Source organism: Barbatula barbatula, assembly GCF_947034865.1.
Source record: "Barbatula barbatula genome assembly, chromosome: 12".
NCBI lineage: Eukaryota > Metazoa > Chordata > Actinopteri > Cypriniformes > Nemacheilidae > Barbatula > Barbatula barbatula.
This window is the reverse complement of record NC_136775.1, coordinates 13,685,068-13,706,767: the sequence shown is the minus strand read 5'-3', so window position 1 is coordinate 13,706,767 and position 21,700 is coordinate 13,685,068. Positions and strand designations below refer to the sequence as shown.

The following is a 21,700-nucleotide window of genomic DNA, read 5'->3' as shown; positions in this document are numbered from 1 at the left end:
TCAAGATAATTTATTTGAACAATAAGTACAATACAAAGGCTTCTTCTCTTCAACCAGCAGGTGGCACTACAGTAACGCTTACCACCAGTTCAGGATGTCGACTGCATTACGTCATCGCTGTACACAGTGTGTGAGCAAACATATCATGCTCATCTGAGTACAGAATAACATGATGATAAATGTAACAAAATGCTCACAAAAAAATGCCAGGATTGAAAGTTAACCGAGTATCATTCACTAAGACTTACAAACAGAGAGTACAACAAATACAGTAAGCATAACCTGTAGGCTAAACAAAATTGTTTAATCTGAATTTCAACTCTCTACTGAAGTCATAACATCCCTTATTTTTAAACGATGAAAAACAATGTCACCCTTACAATGTGTCATGTGTCTTAAAGATGGTTTCTGATGGGATGGACTGTTTGTGTTATTTAAATCACACGAATGATGTGATGTATGATTTAAGCAGAATTAAGAAACAAGAGATCGGTCTTTAAATAAAATCAGTGTGTTTAATAAAACATGAATCAACTTGACAAGAATTATCATCTAGAGCTCCAAAGAGAAATAAAGACATGGTACCGGTTTCCTCCTTGCACACAGACACACATAAACACACATGCATTGAACTCAGTTGCATTGAAGCGAATTTTAGACGAAATTGTCCCTTAATCTATATCTAAAAAGTGATTAAAAAAACGTGACTTCCAGATAACATCTCGCATTCTGCCGGTAGGGTAATTGTGACACGTTTACACCAGTTTTTATCAGACTATCAAGAGTAAAGAAAGTCGATTGTCAAGAACACCCCAAAATCTATCTTCACTCATAAAACAGCCACATTATGTTCTGTAGGATTAGTAAAGATGTTACAAGACCAGCTGTGAGAATTAGCAGCACAATAGGAGTCTTTAAGGCAGAAGATTCAAGCTTATTGTTGTGCTTGTTATGTACACACAAAAAGTACTGTATATTCATAAGAAAATGTTATTCCGTGAAACCACCGTCCCACAAGGATAGCATGTTAATGCAATAAGAAATAAAGGGAATGAGTGTTTGACTGATACGGGTCGAACAAGCACATTTACAACTTTTCACTTTTAAATGCGTCATGATGAATAACACACAACTGAGGTTAAACACCGTCTTGACAAATGAATGCACAGCTGCATTCGTACACAATACATGCATAGACATTCTTAACACATAGTACAGGACTATTGTATACAATTAGTCTAATAATTCTTCTATAGTGTTACAGATGTATTTCTGAAACTAGTTACATAGCTTTGCAACTATTGCATAGTCTCATTAATTGCTTTTTATATATACACACTACATGGCTTTATGTTTTTCCATGAAAATTGTTGTTAAAACAGTAACTTATTCACAAGTTATGTTGTCATACGGTATAATAATAACATTATGCAGAAAACTACTTGATTGCCTTCTTGTTGCCTGATGGGCATATAGACAAAACACAAAGAAAATCTAAACTAGCCGTTTTTACACAATACTTATAAGCTAGCTATCAAACAAGGACTGAGACACAACACAATCTTTTAGATGCGTGTTACCAAAGAACAGAATCTGTAAGTGCTGTTGTTGGTCATCCCCTGCATATACTGTAAATGGGTGTGCCTGATAGTAATATAAGGTAGTTATTACAATCTAACCACATTAAGATTGTGTGATCAATTACTCAAACTAAAAAAAACACATGGAGCAGCAAGTGCTCCCACTCAATGTTGTGTTTGTCATTTGCTCGAACACGTATCACAGCATCTCTAAAACTTTAAATGAAGAAAGAGTTATAGAGCAATGAATTCTGCTCTCACCTGAATGGTGTAAACACATTAGCATGTGTTCTTAAGGTTTCACCTGCTACGGTTCTATCTGCTACAACATTATATTTGGCAGTTGCTCACATGATCTCGCACATTTTGTCCAGTTACAGTCTCGGCAGACGTGGACTAGTAACAGTCAATGAGGAGCCAATGGGAGGCACACATTTCATAGCATGGATTAGTGTCACGCTCTTTACACTAATGGTCTGGATTAAAATAAAGAGTAGAATCAGGAGGTCAGCTCTCTGAACATTTAGTATGTTCTCTGTCACGAAAGAAAGAAAGACTGAGCTTATCTTCATTATGCTACTTCTTCCATAACTTCCATAACCACTGTTCTGGGACCGGTAAGGATGAGGTTACTGACAGTCCTGTAGTCCAGATTGAGCACGTTCAGTCCATTAACTGACACCACAAACTGACGCACCTGTGGATAAAAAAAGGACAGAATGTCCATAAAGATGTAATGGTACTGATAAAGCACAGAATGGAATATGGAGCAACCTTTTGCACCACATAAGAATAGTTACGATTCATAGATCACTCCTCATATGTAATGAATAAACGTATTGATCATGTTAACTACATGCACAAAAAGTCAGATTTCCTTCTTTCTTGTTAAACGGTATCATTGAAATAAAGTGTACTGATGTACATCCGCTGTTTCACGTATTATTTTTATAAACATGTTTCACATGTTATGAATTCTGTAGTCTTTAGTTCTTCCTGGAAAACCTTTTAACACCATCAGAAAACAGTCGCAGTGTTTGTGTCACTGTTATCAACATCAAATGATAATGAAGCATCTCTCTTAGGAGAGTCTAAGGAACTTCAATAATGAATTCTATGGGGATCTTAAGAAAATCATATCAATATATTTATTGTATTTGGCGATTATTATTGACACACAAAACACAATGTAATGGAGATTATTTACAGGGTTGATTTGAGGGCTGCTTTTAGTCACGTTAGAATTTTTATCCTCAGATATTAAATCCAAGCTCCTAATTTATTGTAAATTACAGTAAACTTTGGAACACCACTAATGTTTTTCTCACTTGTCATTGTCCATTACTACTGCCCTGATCCATATCACAAAACAACATTTGTGAAATGTTATCACAAACTCACCATTTTCTCATGCGTAAGTGTCAACATCTAAAAACATGTCAACATGTACACATCACTTGACCCTGTGATAATGTAATGTAGTCTTAATCTCGGAGAGATGAGATAGCCTTGACCTTGGCAGATAATTCCCAGGAAGGAAACATACTCATAAAATATGATATAAAATGCAGAAGGCATTGTAACTCACTTTGAATTAGAAGTGTTCGCTAAATGTAGATGTAACGTAATAATATGATGAAATGAAAATAATGTTCAAATTTTAGAGGTTTAAAAAACAGTCCACCCAAAAAGGATGTCACAATTTACTCACCCTCAGGTATATACTTTATGACTTTCTTTAGATGAACACAAACTGAGGTCTGACTAAATCCTATCTTATATTTCCTATCTTATATATCATTTAAACTGTAAACATTGGCTTCTGGGGAATGGCCATTCTCGAGATAAGAGTTCTGACGTGTGACTCTTGTATAGACCGTTTCATCAGACACGCGCGCATCTGAACCCCAGTTAACTTCCGCTTTGTGTTTAGCTAGTGTCAAATAATATAACTATTTATATTTAATTTAATTTATTTTTTTATTTTTTACATTATCATTTTACGGTATAATAATTGTATTGAATAAACGATTTGTCCAATTTTATTGTATCTTCATTTTACTAAATAAACAATTTGTTGAATGGGTCCTGCAAACACGATTCGTCACATATAGGGAGCTGAGGATATGACGTATGTTTGTATGCGAAACACGAAAGCTACTTCCATTGCTCCAAAGTCTATGGGTTTTTTTTATGGGTTTTTGGTAAATCGCCTGAAATAATGTTGGTAATAAACAAAACCTCTAAATATTTTCACATTTTTATATATGACATAAACACTGCAATTATAATCCGCTTGTGATTTTTTTAAAGCCTTATTGTGTCTTGAAAACGGCAGTTGCTAAAAAGTTGCTGAAAAACAACTATGTGTTAAACTTAGCCTAAACATATTAAATACTTCATAACTTTATTTTTGTGAGTAGTAATTTTCAAATAGTTGTATCTCGGCCAAATATTGTCCTATCCTAACAAACTATACATTAATGTAAAGCTTATTTATTCAGCTTTTATCTGTTGTATATTTTATTTTATTGTGGTCCGGGGGTCACATTTTTTTAATCTGTTTGTGTTCAGCTGGAGAAAGAAAAGCATACACCTGGGATGGCATGAGGCTGAATATAATACATTTTTGGTATTTTAATAAATTGTGTATTTATGAAAATACAATACTTACCCAATTATATTACATTGATTAAGATGTAATAAAAAAATGACTTTTGTAATGGGGATTTTGTAATCCAGGACCGTCTCTTTAGAGCAGCATTAACCATAATATTTCATTATTCCATTATTTACATCTGTTTGGATGTAAATGAACAGTCATGAACCAACCTTTGTGAACTTTATAGCTGTTCAGTTACAAGAAAAAGTTTTTAACCACCAAGAAAAGAACACGGTCATACTACTGTAACTTTCTACAGAATTCTTCCCTGTTAATCTAATACTGTACCTTCATTCCTGCGGCTGCCCCCGGGCCCCCGGGGTCCACTGCCTGAATGTGACAGGGTTTACTTCCTCTCACCACAAACCCCCAGCCCACTGCATCTCCCACAATCTGCGAACACATACATATACATTTCCAACACATTAACACATTCAGTGCCAGATTCACTTCTGCTTACACTGTGCAAAGACTCGTGGGTAATAGATATAACACAAAATGTTGGCTTTTGGGTGAAATATTCCTTTAGGAAACACACTAGCCTAAACTGCACAATGGCTTGTCTTCGTGAGCTAAATGACAGCTGAAGACAAAAAGTCTGAAATATTCTTGATATGTATTCTAATCTCTTCTCTGCTTTTAATGTTGATCTTGTGGGAGCAGCTGATCCACATGCTTCTGAAGGAAACTTCCTTTCGCTATTTTTAGTTTTGAACTTCTCCTCCCCTCTAATGAATTCTACCAAACATAGTAAATGATGTTATTAGAGCTCGACTTAGGTGCACAAACATGTACACTATTTAACATCCTTTGAGAACAAATCTCTCCACAGATGTGAGCAAAATCTGACAACATTGTTATTTGGGATGTCCTCACTTAAAAAATAAATTCTGTTTTTAAATTTCAAAAATAAAATTAGCTTTTTTTATATGTAAGGGTTAGTGTAAAGTAACAATAAATAACTGTATACAGTATATAAATCAAGTCTATGTTATGTCTCTGAGTATTTGTGTTTGAGTGTTTGTGTGTAACTTACTGTGAATGTCTTCTTTATGAAATGTCCACCGGGAGCCTGAAGTTCATCTGGGCTCACTTGTCTGTTCAGTACTGTAAATAAAGTCAAGGCACAATTTTCAGACACTGCAACATTTCACTATTTCTCACAGTATAAAAGGATTATAAATGTAAACAACACAGAGACACTATGTATGTTCAGAGTTGGGTGAAACTAGTAGTTACTGAAAAAGGAAAGTAAGGAATGACTGTAATTTAATTACGATTGCTTCAGATGTAATTGAACTAAATACTGTGTAATGTATACAATCGTGGACTTGACTAACTTTAAAATGCATGCATTAATGTAACTTTTTCACATTTGTAACACAAGTCAGTTAATAAGAGTTCTTTATGTAGTTTTATATTATTTATTTGAGTGAATTGAGGGTCTATCCTTCACAAATCAAGGTTGATATAGGATATAGAAAGTAATTAGAAATAAGTAATTCAATACTTTCTGGAGAGAGTAATTTTTGTACAGTAATCCAATTACTCTACTGAATATGCCATTAGTAACTAGTAATTCATTACTTTTTCAGAGTAACTTACCCAACACTGACTACTTTACATAAACAAATGTGACACAGATCCTGAAACAAATGTTGCTTTGAGAAGGGGGGAGAGAGAGATGTAATAAAGCTGTAATGGGGTGCTAAAGGTTTGTTTTAATGAAATAACGGTGAGGTTGTGACATCACTGAGGTTCCTTGAACACAAGAGGTTTTAGATAGCTTCATCTCTACATCAGTAAAGTGAAACAAAACCTAAATTGTTTGGTCACAGATTCACAAACGGACATTGTTATTAATTCAAAAACGGCATTTCTTCTTGCATGTGTGGTAACCAAACGTGTCAGTTTACTCAAAGCTCTATTAACTATCATTACCTTTGTGCGGCTTTATGGGTGCTTAAAGTCCCAGTGAAATAAAAAAATTACAATGCCTATTTTTCAATGAAATATCGCAGCGTTATCAATGTGGGTCATTATCTTTTTAAAATGTGTGTCCCCTCGTAATCCTTAGTTAAAATAAGAAAATGCACTTCCCTCCTGTAATGACTATCCATCTTTGATGTTGAATGTTAGACGGCTTGGGCGGAGCTGTTTAATAAATCCAATCAAATTGCAGAGAAAGACTAAAATAAGTCACGTACATAATTTTTCTCATTCAAAATTCCATTTCACTCGTAAATGCGTCAAAATATGGAAGTAAAAACGAGCGCAACCTCCGTTTCATGGGGACTTTAACAAACATTATAACTATTAAGTGATAATGCTGCTTTTGTTGATGTCTGTGTTCCAAGATCTAAATCTAAAATATATCTTTCGAGCAGCCATATTGTGCATTGCATTTCTCCCCATTCATATTATACTTTTAATATATCTCTAAATATCTATTATACTTAATATCTTTTATACTTTTTTTAACCCACCGTTGGTCAAATATTAACATTTTGGGTTTAACCCATTTAAAACATCGGTTAGCTTTATCCCTTTTTGACCTGACACTGGGTTAAAAATAAGACAGTATTTGTACAGATCCAAATACAACAAGCAAATGCTTTATGTATATTATTATCATCATTATAAATCTAACCTGGACAAAGTCTTTGACAAAAACACAAATAAAAAAAGAACAAATGAAAAGAGAGCAAAGAGAGTTTTTGTTTGTTTAAAAGCAGATAGTATTTCATATACTGTATGTCCATATTCATAGAAAAAAATTATCTGGGGGCCATGAAAGTTCTGTGAAATTGCTAAAAAAAGCTTACGCTGACTGGTGACTGTTGAAAACATACACTTTGTGTGCGTATAGGAAGAGAAAGGGCCTCTCCATTCCTTCTCTTCCATGTCCTTCTATACATAACTAAATCCTTTCCACACAATAACACATCCCTTTCCAAACATTCAAACATTGAGCATCCGTCTCTTTTTACAGCTGTGAAAAGTCACAACGTGGCTATGGTTAACACTCTGTCAGTCATGACAATGGCACGAGTGGATTGATTCCCTCATTTATCTGTGCATCTATGTGTCACACACTAAACCTAACAGTGTTTCTCTCAGTCGGTTTTTCACTTGTGTTTATTTTGTTGTCACTGATTATGGGAGGGCAGCTGAGACGTCACAGGATTGGTTGAGCAAAGCAACCAATTAGAGGCAGGCAACAGCAGTGCCAAACCGAGAGCATGCTCATCTCTTTACACACCTCTGTTTATTAACCAAATACTCACAGAAGAAAACCACACAATGTCTGGGAAAGCAGCCCCTTGCAACTCAACATGCAATTGAGGTTCAATGCTCTGATGATAGATTGCATCTTGGGATTGATTTAGGATAAGACGAGGTCAACTCTTATTTAAACAGCGGGCCGCTCCGTACTGAAGTTTCAGTGAAAACAGTGAAGGTCTGAGTCATGTGTTAGTATAGGTGTGAATTGCTTCATTGCAGTCATGCTCTTGGCTTGACTTGTATGTTCTTATTTGGCAGTGTGTGGTTGTGTATAAAATGTTTTTCTGTCTCTCTGCCTGTTGCTGTGTGCTCCTTCCCTTTCCTTAAGGGGACTGCGTGTTCCTGCCAGACCGTCTCTCACGCAGTCCACGTGTACACACACCGTTCAAGGTTCTCAAAGTTTTTATGGGTTAGGGAGTTTGCTCAAAGGTTTATACACACATGGAGAACTGAGACCGTGTGATATACAACAGATTGAGACACAGAAAGACAGATAATGTGCATAGTTAGTGAGTTATAACCCGTGGCTTTTATTTTTAAATTGGTGTTTATAGAGAAATGGTCACTCAGAAAACAGCGAGACTTATAAGTCACAGCACACATCTGGAACACCCTACACTACCACTCTACAGCAGCCAAAACTATTTTTTATAGCTCTTAAAGCTAAAGCTTCTTTGTGTCTTTATTGTGAACTCCTTCGATAAAGAAGCAAAAACATGACAACATCATAGTTCTGTGTCAGCCACTGAAGTGCTTCGTAAGGGAGTGAGCCGTTGCTTGCATTTCGCAACCTTACCACTAGATGCTGCTAATTTTCATACACAGGACCTTTAAAGTGATAGTTCACCAAAAAAAGAAAATGCTTTAATCATTAATTCGCCCCGTCATTGCAAACCTGTTTGAGCTTCTTTTTTCCTGCAGAGCACAAAAGAAGATATTTTATAGAATGTTTACAAAACATCATTGGCCCCCATTGTATGAACACAAAACCACATTTCTCAAAATATCTTTTGTGTTCAATAGAAGCAAGAGACATAAACAGGTTTTGAACCACATGACAGAGGATAAATTAAGACAAAATTAGAATTTTGTTGTAAACTATCCCTTTAAATTGTGTACATCTCTCTATGCCTAAAACATAGGACTACAATAAATAACATTTCAGTTCTTGCATGTACAAGATAGCTGTTTAAAAATACGATTTAAGATATTACCTCAAGGTTATAAAATGAATTGCAAGGCCGCGCCACCCAGCATCATATAATAATAAACTGCAAAATGACTTCCCTGGAAAGATCACTGGATAAACAATTCACTAACAGCCTTGTGGAAGGGCTCTTCTGGAAAAGATTCGGTTCATCTGAGTTTGAAACAACCCTACGAGTAGCATCCCTCTCCTGTGTTAAACTTCAAGGGTGCAAAAAAGGGTCCCATAATCTGAGATTAACACTTCAAAGTAACAAGGAGAATCTCTGTAAGGGAGCTAAGAAGTTCATGGGAAACAAATGATCCACGCCTCATAGAATTACATTCAACAAGCACAATTACAATGGAGTGAGGCCAAGTAGAACAGAGGGTAGGTTAGCCCATGTGGGTTTAATGACCTGAAAGCACACAAACATACAACCTCCTGACCCACCCATGGAGGTTTGGAGAAACATAGTAGACGTCTGAAACAGCTGCACAGCATGTACTGTTCAAGAAACAGTCATGCATTATAAACAAACTTCAAGAAAGATATAACACTCTCCCTAGAAATTCACCGTTGTGCAATTCTCAGGAGTTCAGGAAGAGCACTGTCAGCTTTTCGACATGTCTCTTAAATCTGTGGTCAACTGCGGCTTGAGAAAAACACGGTTTTTGTTTCCATAAAACGTGGTGCCAGATTCACTCTTTAGACTCAGAATTGTTTTCTTTTATGCCAACGTCGTAACTATACTATATTATTTGCCTATATTTATACAAAAGTACATTACATTATGGACGTTTCAGTAATAGTTCATACAAATATGAAAATCATTATTTATTCACCCTCGTTTCATTGAAAACTAATATATTGTATGATTGTGGAACACGAAAGAAGATATTTTCAGTCTCAGTGGTTTTGTGTCCATACAATGGAAGTCAATGAGGACCGATGTTGTTTGGTTACCAATATTCTTCAAAATATTTTATTTTGTGTTCTGCAGAAGAAAGAAAGTCGTACAGGTTTGAAATTAGATGAAGGCGAGTAAAAAAAGAAAGAATCTTCGATTTAAGGTGAACTATTCCTTTAAGCATGTAATCATTTTTAAAGCACAAATTAGAAAGCATTGTGTATTTAGCCCCTATGATCACACACGCACGTGTTCAGTGTATTTTGGGGGGCTCTTACCAGACTTTGGGTTGCAGAGCACAGGGGGGCTGCTGCTGAGGGTGGGGCTGCTGCTATAGTAACCGCTGCTGCCACAGCTGCTGCTCAAGCTGCTACGCCTCACTGCAGTCACCAACTTGATCTCCTTAGTGGGGCTCACTGGAGAAATCGAGTAAAAGACAGAGAAGTGAGAGAAAGAGTTACAAAATTCTGTCTGCTGAAAACAACATTCACACTCGCTACGAGTGTCAGAGCAATAAAGATTGTGTTACGAGAGGTAAACATTCCTCTTATGCATCAAATAACTGGCATAAGTGTCATACGAGGCCTCACAGATCAGTTCTCCTATAGAAGCGATCAGAAAGCAGCACTATTTCAGAAACATGTGCTTTTCTATGGTTGCATGAGGAAATACCACAGACCTCAGCTATTTTTATGTCAAACTAATTATAAATCAAAATATATTCATGATATTCATAAACAAAAGTAAAATACTTTAAAGTATGACATGACCTATAAGGCCAACATACACACACATAGTTTACCTTTATAATTCTTAGCAGCAAATGGTGATACTGGGTTTAAGACAACTTTATCAAATCAATTTTATGATTTTACAAATATATAAGTTTGGTTTCATGCACGTTGAAACAAAAGCCCAACACACACAGCACAGACTCATGACAGAAAAGCGCTGAGAAGAGGAATCGAGCAACCTGTCCCAAGACACTATGAGCTCATTTCCTCTGTTGAGTCATGATGTCGTGATACAGATTCAACAGTCTGGTCCTGAAACTTGAACTAAACCAGGTTTACATTTACATACTATTCAATATGATGAAAGGCCATGTTTCAACTCCGTGTTATGCACTGAGGAGGCTACTCTGAATAAAACCACAAGAGCGTGAAGCTTGTTATTTTATTATGTTATCTGTTTTTTAATACTATGGTCCTGTTATTTAAGATGAAATCAAGCTGATCTGCACAAAGTACATGATTCTGAATGTAATGTAAAAACATACAAAAATATTTGTACTTATTATATTTAGACTATAAAATTGACGGATTAATGCTCACAAACAGATCTAGAATGATCTGTGCAGAGAAGAAAATGCAACTTCACTTGTTTGAAATTCAAGATGCTTATCCAAACACTGTTTAGCTCTCAACTATATACGATGATCATATTCACATATATTAAAAATGGAAAGAAAGGCTTTCTAGACCGTACTCTTAAACAATGTATATGTTCTTTCTAGGTTGTCGTTTAAACTGATAGTTCCCCCAAAATGGAAAATTTTGTCTTTATTTACTCTTCCTCTTGTCATATCAAACTTGTATGATTTTTTTTCTTCCGCAGAACAGAAAAAAATATATTTTGAACCAATTTGGGAAAACGAACAGCACTGGACCCCATTCACTCCTATTGTATGGACACAAAACGAATGCGAGTGAATGGGGTTTTTCATTTTTGGGTGAACTATCACTTTAATTTAGCAACTTCCTCCAAAAATCTATTTAATGTTGCAGTTTATTAACTCCATGTGCACGTCGTCCTGTTTCTACACCCCTATTCAAATATCTAAAAATCAATAGCACAGTAGTACCAGTGTATCCCACACCCTGAGCGCACTGAAATCATATATTTATATATTCTGTGGACCTTCATGACAGTAGACTAACCTGAAAGAAAGCTGGTGTTTCCTCCCTCGGAGGCCTGTTTGCGCAGACAGAAAGGGCTGTCGTGGTTCTCTGGGATGCTACGCCAGCGCTCGTTCAAGAGCTCCATCAATCGCCGCCGCCGCCGAAAATTCATCCTGAACTGATAAAGCAGTCCGCCGTCCATAAAATGATGCTTGTTAGAAACTGAAGATGAAAAACGCATAAGAATTTATAAAAAACATGAAAATGTCATATTAATAATTACATTTAAGATTTGAATAATTATAAAAATTAAAGCAAAATAAAACCTTCAAAGCCTTTTGTTGTTTTGTGCTCAAAACAAGAAACCCGTTTAGCAAAGTTTAATTAAGTGTGTGCTTGTGTAGGAGGTACTGTACCATCTCCAAATCCCATAATCCTCCAAATCATAGATCAAAGCAACACACACTGCCTGTGCACAGTGCCATGACTCATGTGACTCATGTTTCAAACATACAGAATAAACTTTCCATGTTTCTTAAAATGTTTGGTGCTTTACTGTGCTAATTCTATGCCATGCCATAAATAACATGGCTGATACAGCTTCAGTAACATTTCAAAGATATACAGGGCGAAAAAATTCAATAAGCCATTCCTACATTCACTAATAGAAGTACCGGCTGGGGCTCGATGTGCATACGGTTTTCATTTTGCCGGCGTCAACACTCCATCACACAAACATTTTAAGGGGACCACGATAAAAAGGCAAAATAAAGCTGTATATATGCTTTGAAGAGAAATGCAAAGTTCATGTGTATGTTTTGTTGTGCGAAAGAATGCAGATACTGCAGATACAGTATGTGTGGGAGATCAGGGCTGTCTCATGGATTCCTCTGTGGGCTGACACACTTGCCCATTTTCCTACTATCACAACAGCTCGTCCAGCAGAGACAGACATATTACAACTTTCTGAATCAAATCTGGCCCACTTTTAAGTTTTTGTAGGCACAAAATCTAATTAGACAAGAAGAGGATGTCAGACCATCAAATAAAGCAATTCATTGTTATGTTCTACATGAATGGGCAAAGACCAAAGTCTCAAACTATCTTTTGTTTCTATAACATATTATGCTAACGTTAATTTAGCATTTAATCCACAATAATGGTAAATGTTGATTAATCACAGCTCAGTCCGTGGCAATACTGTGTAGGCCTACCCCCCCCCCCCCCCCCCCCCCCCACACAAATACACACATTGGCTTGTGGACATAAAGTCACATTCAGCCCACAAGCAAAAGAGAGAAACCCAGAGAATGTTTTTTTTCTATACTGTTCTCTACCCTGAGTTCACAGGCTTGTACGAGCAGCACCCTTGCCCTATATCACGCTTATTTATCATAACTGTGCACGGCAACTTTGTGGAGTAAAGTATGTGATTGTCGGTTGTCATTGTTTTACAGTCAATCACTATTAATTCAGAGTGTTACGCAACTTTGCAGAGGGCCACTGACAGCTAAATGGCTGAGAGAAGAAAAATCTGCTTTTCTGCTTTCATCATTTACTATCATTTGCCCGTAGGCAAGACCAAAGGAATTCACCTTTGCATTTTGGTCATTGTGTTGGTTTAAAGCAGCAGATTTCCCAGCATGCCCTGAGGAATCTACACATGTGCTGTGGTGTTGATTGACTGAATTCAAATACCGCAGCCAAATTCAAGTTGAGGCGAAAGCTTATGCTGTATATACTGTATATAAACAACAGCATAAATGTTAAATGGTCTTCTGCCATCACGCAAGTTTCCAGAGCGCCAGCTGTGACAGTTGTGTCTGCAGTGTAGAAATGTGCAGAGGAACAGAAGCTTGTAATGTCTGCAGCGCAAGCATTTACTTAGCTCTGTAACCCTGTGATAGAGAACAAAGGGTAGGCGTCTGATTTCTTCCTTCATACAGCGCTCTACCGGAGCTTTACAACAACCACAGAGATGCTCCTTTATTTGAAAGTGAAAGTTCAAAGATATATATGCGAGTACCACAGAGAGAACTTGCAGTATTGTGTTAAGGGTTTTAGTTTTGAGGCAGTTTTGAATGAAGCTCTTATGAGGACAAACTCCTGTCCAGCTGCAATAAGCAGTTCAACTATTCTTCATCGATAAAGGCCATTTTAAAATCATATCCTGCTATTTGAAATAGTTGAATAGACGAATTCTGTAATCATGTTTGCAGCAATATGGTCCTCAGTGCCCCCCTCCCGGAATGTTTTAAATATCTCCCTATATCAAACATCTGATTCATCAGCTGGTAAATGTGTTAATTGGAGAGAGTAATTAACCAACTAACTACTTTCGGAGTGGGGGCTTTATGAGTTGATATAGGGAGACATCTAAATCATTCTGGAAGGGGGACGCTGAGGACCAGGGTTGAGAAACACTGTTAGGCTATCATTTATATCAAGCTGAACTGTTAAATAGTCATATTTTAATAAACTTAATATACCCACAGCGTCCACCTAGCACAAGGAAAATACAAGTATCGGATCGGGACTCGGACCGGCAGCTACTCCATAAAAATACTCGGATCAGGGGCACGAAAAGTGTGATAGGGACATCCCTAAAATCAATATCAAACATGAAAAAGTGTGTTACTGCCTCAAGCACTAGTTCATAAGATCAGCAGATTTTGCGTAGTAAGCAGAAATCAGACAGCAAAGGTGATGTGAAGTAAAGACACTACACTGTATCCTTCAACAGAGCACTTATTGTGCTTGTGTGCATGTGACTATTTATACGTATCATGACTGAAGGGTTCAGCTATGTTCTATAGTAGTCTTCTAGATGTGTGTGAAAGCCTCTGTTTGTGTGCATTATGCATGTGAAGCCTTGTGTGTTCTAGTATGTCACGCTGTGTTTTGGTCAGACACAGAGGGGATACATTTTACTGTTGCCTGGTTAAAGGCATGTCCATCTGTTGCTGACCATCAAAGACGCTTTTCTCTCACAGTTAACAGTAAAACAGTAAAACTGTGTCCTGTAGCGTACATCTATATGGTGTCGGTGTAGTGCAAGATTGTCTTAGTGATAAAATACTACAAAAGTAAACCCTTAAAATCTAGTTTAAATGATAATACTTTAGAACAGGGATGTCTAATCCTGCTTTTGGAGGTCCACTGTGCTGGACTTTTTCCTTCAAAGACATCAGGATAACATTTCTAAGTAGTACTGATGATTTTGAGATGCTGCCTGGGTTTAGGGTTTGTTTAGAGTTGGGGTAAACTCTCCAGGACAGTGTCCCTCCTGGAGCAAGACTGTCCCCTTTTGCTTTAGGACCCCAGGTGTAGGATGGGATCGTGGCTGTGTGCTCACCATGCTGAATGATGCCATGTTCCAGAAGTCTGCGTCCTAAATGCTCAGCCTCCTCCCTCGTGGCCGTTTCACCCTCCTGCAGAAGCCAGTCTATAAACTCTGATCCCACTTGCGTCCGCTCATAGGTCACCCCGTCCTCATCACGTGCTTGTAACAGGGTGTTTTCAGTGTTCATCAACCTGAGGTGGGAGAGAGTATGTCCATTAACCTGTAAAATGCTTCTTATATAATGCAATCAGGACCATGATGCCTTGAACCTCACAATTGCATTACATCGAACAAAAAAAGCAGCCGGACTTTCAAGAAAGGCAACATTCTCAACTGTTCAAAGGCGGCAGGTGCTGACAGGTAAAAATCAACTCCCTTTTACACACCTGCAGTGCATTTACAGAGACAAAGGGTCATAATACACCCTTGACTGAATACAGGTTAAAGGAATAGTCACAAAATAAAGGAATAGGTCCTTAAAATGAAAATTCTTTCATCATTTACTCACCCTCGTGTTATTCCAAACTTGAATGACTTATATTCATGTGCAAAGCTCAAAAGAAGATATTTTGAAGAATGTTGGTAACAAACAAAAGTGGCCCCTTGACTTCCATTGTATGGACAAAGAACCAATGAGACATTTTTTTTTTAATATCTTCTTTCTTGTTCCACAGAAGAAAGTTTTATATACCGGTTTTGAATCACCCAAGTTAAAAGTATATGACAGAATTTTCATTTTAGGTGAATATTCCTTTACGGGACAACACTTTCATTAGCTGACCACCATGTGCATTTTAGAATAGACACAATTTGTGAAGGAAGTGCACGCACAGTAGTTTTACACGAGTATATTTTTAACAGGTTGAATATCTTGAAGAAAAGAGGTAATGATGCAAACGATAAAACTAAAGCAAACATCCAAATGGGTCAAGCGAGAGTACACAACTCCCTATCAGTCAATTTCTATAACCAAGAACGCAACCCTCAGAAGGACATGTTTGCCTTGTACACATATGTATTCAGGCAAACTGTGATATCAACCTCTTTGGAGTTGATCAACTATTAAATAATGACTGACCTTGGCAAAAACAAAGATATCCGACACTGTCCTAGTTTCCAGTGCCTGACTATTTTTGGTCACCGCTGTAACTGTAGCTTTTTGCTCGCTGGTAAACCATATCATGCTCCAAAAATTAAAACCACAGGTTTGGTTGTGACATGTAAGCCAATACTTTTGTATAATTTGTTGCTTTGCGTTTTAAGCTTCAAGAGAAGCATTATGGTCATTAGAAATACTAGAAAATACAGATGTGGTTTGCATGCATTACGTTGCTCAGTACAGCAGCACTATAAAATACGTTCACAGATCTCTTTTTAAGAGTAATGTGTTCTGTATGGAAGTCCTTGTGTAATGTGAACCAAATGCTAATTTGATTTTAAAGACCTTCATCAGGACAAGTATGCATCAAAGCAAAAAGCTCTTAAAGTGGCCACAGGAGAAAACCGTTGTTTGCTTCATGTTTTTGTTTTTACACTCATGGTTTTCGTAATCCAAGCCCAAAGTGTACTGTCAATAAACTACACACAGAGATTTTTTTCTCAATCTCTGTTTCTCAATTTCTCACATGTTTTGGATAAAAGCGTCTGCCAAATGCATAAATGTAAATCTCCACTATATGCATAGTAAGCATAGGAGGACAAAAAACAGGGAGGTTGACCATAGCAAGGTAAACAGCAGTTCACAATGACTAATCACAGTTGCTTAGTGACAAGTCACAAAACATTCCAGGTCCTTTGCCCATGTTGTGATGATGGACATGAAACTATTCATATTTTGATGCTCTGTCAGCAAATAATGGGAAGCAAACTCAACAAATACCGACCACAAGCATAACCAGTGATTGCATAAAAGCACACGGGTGGTTTGTGTGACAGATGTCCCACTGGACTTCATCTTCCTGTTATGAAAGAGCTGGGTAGCCTGCAAAGCGAGGCGTCTACAGCACAGCAGGACAGAGAGCGGCATACTGACCCCTCTCCTTCATTCTGGTCTTAACTGAAGTGCAAACACATGCAGAAACTGCTCTGGAGCAAGAGTATGGTGGGTTTGTGGCACAGATTGGCCTTGTTTGAACATAACGCTGAAACCTTGTATCTCTTTATTTTGTGATTTACATTTTTTGCAATAAATCATTATTATTTGTCACCCTTCATGTTTGTCACTGGGTTTTGTAAATATCTAACCAAAAAACTTATTAAAAAAGTAAACATCTTGTCAACTTTGATAACACAATTTTAAATCCTTTAAAAAGTGCAGTGTATTTTTCCATTTCTTGGAAAACAGGGAAATCTGACATCCGACGTTTTGGAAAGACACCAACAATATGTTAAATTAAAAAGTAACAAAAAAACATGCACCAAATCTTCATGAGGCATATTAATTTAACTTAATGCATTATATACTAATTATAATAATTACATTTGTATATTTATATATTTGGTTTATTCCTACCAATGATCAATTAAAACAAATGACTGGTTTTTAAAGGTTGGGATGGTACTAACAGTCAGGACGTGTTTAAATTATTAAACTGGTTAATCTTACTCTGAAAAGTTTGATCTTTAATGAATTAACAGACTGCAAGCAAGAAAAACTATGTGGAGAACTATCTACAAAAATCTACTAAACCAAAAATGTTTTTATTCAAAACCTTTAGTTTTGCAAAACAGCAGTTCATCAGTCAGAAGGTGGTTTTGTGCAGACCTACATTAAAAGGCAAACCCTTGCAGGTAAACACCTATTTCTAAATGGATCCAGCTGCAACAAAGCACGTTTGTGCCGTTTAAATCTCTGTTTCTATGGATACTGTTCATTTACCGATGTTCACAATCAATATGTACAGACTTGTGTCACACATGACCACACAATAACATCCTGTTCTGGTGGTACATGTCAGGAGGAAAACCACATTTAGTGGAAAAGAAAAAACATGTGTTTTGCATCTTAACAAATTATAATAAAATCAGTTCAATCTTACTTTTCATATATACGTTGGCCTCTGATGAAAACTTTGGCTTCATTATCGAGTGGAAAGGTTCCATCATCTTTCCTGAAACGGTAGAACAGCTTCATATCTTTGAACTCCTTGTGCTCATCACAAACTGTGAAGACAAACAAATTGAAAAGAGGCATGTTGTGGATTAAGTGAAGCTTGTGTGAACAAGATATTGCACCACACAGGAACAAATAGTAACAGTTTAGTCTTTGTTTACACAAACTATTAAAGGAAAAATTATGATTCTGTCATTGTTTACTAATCATGTATTTTCAAAACACATCTTTATTCCATTGGACACAAAGAGTGAATTGTATGGCTTCTGTTTTTAATATAATGACAGTATATGGGGAGCTAATTCAGAAACTGACAAAAAGACAAACTATCCTGAAGCCATATTATATCGTTGTGTGAAGTCTTTTTTCTGTTTTTAACAGCCCCAGTCTCCATACGCTTTAATTTCACTGTATGGCCAGTGTATTCTTTAAAAACATCATCGTTGTTGTCCACAGAAGAAAGGAATCCCATTTTTAGGCGAAACCGATCCTTTACGGTAACACTCTGGTTTACAAATACAGGACTGATCGAATATCATGTATGGAACTAGTCCAGAAAGAGACATGTCAGCCATGTGTGTGATATGGTGGGCAAACCTACCATGGTGAATGATGCTCTGGTCGAGAAGTTTCTGCATGATCTTGATGGCCGTTTCTCTTTCAGATGCTTCCTTGTGCTCAATCAGCCAATCAATAATCTCCTTGGCCACGAAGCAGTTTGGGTAGGTGCGGAGATGATGCCTTCTGTCTTTGATCACTTTACACTCATGGAGACGCAGCCTGGAAAGCAGCACATTCAGATGAATCAGATTAGATGCCAATCTTTTCCAACCTCCATCCAGCCACCTGTTTCAACTGACTGTCTTTAACACAAGACATCACAACCTTCATTTGAACAATCACCACTATATACGTTTCTGGAGATAGAATTCTTTTCTGGGTCACCTCTAAACTTGATCAGTATCTTCCTAAAAATACAGGCAGTGCAAAGAACAGATACAGAAGTCAGCAGTTATATTTGGCTCCTTTGTACCTTTAAGTTCATGCAAGTATGTTCCAGGCTTCTTAATATATTGATGTTTTTAAGATGAATTCAGCAGATATAAACTATTTTCGAACGCCGACGTGTGCCAATGATTTTTTTTCATCTTCAAATTGTTATTGCCATCACTGAATGTGAACATCTACTTGTACTCGTCACAACTACATTTAGGCATTTGGCAGACGCTTTTTTAATATCGAACTAAATCGTTCGATATTACGCAATAGACTTGTTGCACCCTACACTTAATCCTCAAATTTAGATTAAGGAGTTTACGGCCAGCTGTGCCAAACCTTGGTTACTTTTATGCCTTCTCTTTATAACACTGTAAACCTCAATTGGTGTAAAGAGCTACAGTTTCACAAGGTTGTTCAAGCAAAGCAAAAAACTGAAGTCAACGATAGAAAGTAAACGAGAATGTTTTGACAAACGTTACCCACTCCAAAACTGCCAGCAGAAGTCTCCATCATATCTTGTCCTAACACTCACAGCCAATGCATTTCAAATTGGATTATCAGCAACAAGCAGTCACACAGCAGTTAACACACTGGCATGCGGCTAAACGCTGTGTTACAAAGACTCACATGACCGACCGTGACTGCAGGCAGTGCAGAGCTAGTAGGTCACTCCATTAAAGTGCACTTTAGCACTTTTTGACACTAAACAACACAGCTATGTGACACTCGTGGCATGGCATACTATACAATAGGCTGAATGAAATGAGTGAGGCCTGGTGCTTCTCTTTAAATAGGCCGAAAGTGAAATAACTGTCTGATATTAGTGTGCTACACCCTCTGTAAAAACAAACCGGGTAAAGTCAACCGGACTGCCCAATAACTGCATCAGGTGCACTTGACACTTTTCTATGTGACTGATAGCTGATTATACAAACCTGAGTCAGCTGTAACATGGAAAGTAAGGAGTGTTACCTGCAATCGCCAGATAAAACTGGTTTACTGTGACCTATAGTAGTATTGTAGGAGAGATATTTGCACCAGAAGTCATTGGAATCTTTTTATTCCTGTTGTTAAAACCACATTTGTCTGAAAACGTTGACAAGCAATCTACCTGCTTTAGAAGTTACAGTGTAATGTTGTAAGCAGTTTTCTGTATTTATGCTCTTCATGAGCAATAGCCATAGAAGTGAAAGGTTTGAGCATATGACGTGAGGATGACAATGTAAAAAGTCTCCTGTAAAACTTCTGAAAAAAAAAGAGTATACTTTTAACATTTAGTCGAAAGCCTGTGAAGCAGGAATCAAACATTGTGAACGGGAAACTGAATAGCACATGGAACGTAAATGTGGAACGTTTGCTGGAAAAAGTAATCCAGAAATTGTATTGCAATTTAATGAGCGTCATGTGAGAAAGTGTCTACTGCCATGAACTCCGGAGGCAGGAAATCATCAAGCCACTTCGCATGCGATGATGTCAGTTTAAATAATGTTGGTAAAAATATTTGAACAGTAAGAAATCTGCAGTACTGTGATTTAGTAATCCTACTGAGCCGCACTAAACGTTTCTCACTCCATCAACTAGTATCTAGTGCAAACAGAGCAGCCCCTCTGTGGGAGAGAGAGGTGGCATAAAAGTTATAAAAAAATCCTTTACACTTTACACAACACATTAATAAAGTTGTATTGCACATAAGCGCAAACATCAGGTGTATACCAAAAACTCCAGCAAATGGATATGACACATATGGGTTGGACATCTGCTAAATAAAGGCAACGACGTCCTAAACTCAACCCCGAATGTTGTCATTGAAGCGCAAAGTGTGCACTCTCCGCTTTATTGTGCGGTCCTAATTAAAAGCCGTGATTCATTCACAGGAGGACTCGACGACAAAACAGCGGTTGCGGCGTTTTATTATAATAAAAGCGACATCGCCGCGCGTCGCATCTCTTGTGGTCTGGATAAGTGTCAAGCCACTCCTACCGTAACTGTTCTCCAGTAACGAGGACCTCGGCCATGCGCTCGAGCTCAGCCGCCTTCTTCTGCATGGTGTTCCCGGTGCCGTCCATCACTGACAGCTGGGCTAAACACCAAACAATACACGCATATGAGACACACACACATACAAACACACGCGAGCTGTTCGTGTAATGAAATGACAAGCGCAGCGTGTGCTTCGGTTGAACCGAACACGCCTCTCTCTCTCTAGATCACTGTACGTGATAGTGTCACGACAAACTACATATTTGACACCGGTCAGTCCATTGAAATGAATGAAAACGAGACAGTGGCATGCGTTTCGATAATATGCGTAATGTATCATCTTCGTAAGGGCAAAAAAGCAGCATAAAAACACGCCGTGTTTACCTCTAATGCGGAATCCTCCCGACAATCCGAAATTGTGTATTTAGAGGGACTGCAGTCACTGAACGAGCATTATTCAGACGCTGAGAGCTCCGAACCGCACGGAGTAACTTGTGTCTATTGTGTTTCACCAAGTGCCTCCTACCGTACCCTACCCATACATCCAATCGTGTGTCGAAATGCGTGAGCCGCGAAGCCACGGCAAATCTTCACACCCGCTAGGTTTGCGGGGCGGACGCCTGTGGGTGGATCTTTCATGCTATAGGGGATTGTTTACTACGCCACATTTAAATCGCGTTACTGGACATTGCGGGGCAGGTCAACTTGGCCGCACTCATTGGGGGAGTTCACCGCGAGGGGC

The 21,700-nt window shown here is 37.7% G+C and overlaps 1 protein-coding gene across 2 annotated transcripts; it reads right to left on the bottom strand.

Annotated features, from left to right (window-relative positions):
- Nucleotide 1: 1 nt before the first annotated feature.
- deptor (DEP domain containing MTOR-interacting protein) lies at nucleotides 2-21,700 on the bottom strand. 2 transcript variants are annotated; one of them, XM_079469259.1, is made up of 10 exons: nucleotides 21,343-21,700; nucleotides 20,959-21,058; nucleotides 18,581-18,759; nucleotides 17,906-18,029; nucleotides 14,880-15,058; nucleotides 11,564-11,746; nucleotides 9,902-10,039; nucleotides 5,279-5,349; nucleotides 4,531-4,635; nucleotides 2-2,277 (listed from the first exon to the last, which is right to left on the bottom strand). In XM_079469259.1, exons 2-10 carry the CDS (start codon nucleotides 21,042-21,044, stop codon nucleotides 2,152-2,154), a joined length of 1,191 nt encoding a protein of 396 aa, XP_079325385.1. In that variant the 5' UTR covers nucleotides 21,045-21,058; nucleotides 21,343-21,700; the 3' UTR covers nucleotides 2-2,151. The 2 variants fall into 2 exon arrangements, with proteins under 2 accessions (XP_079325385.1, XP_079325386.1); XM_079469260.1 differs by having other exon boundaries at nucleotides 20,959-21,053; nucleotides 21,343-21,657.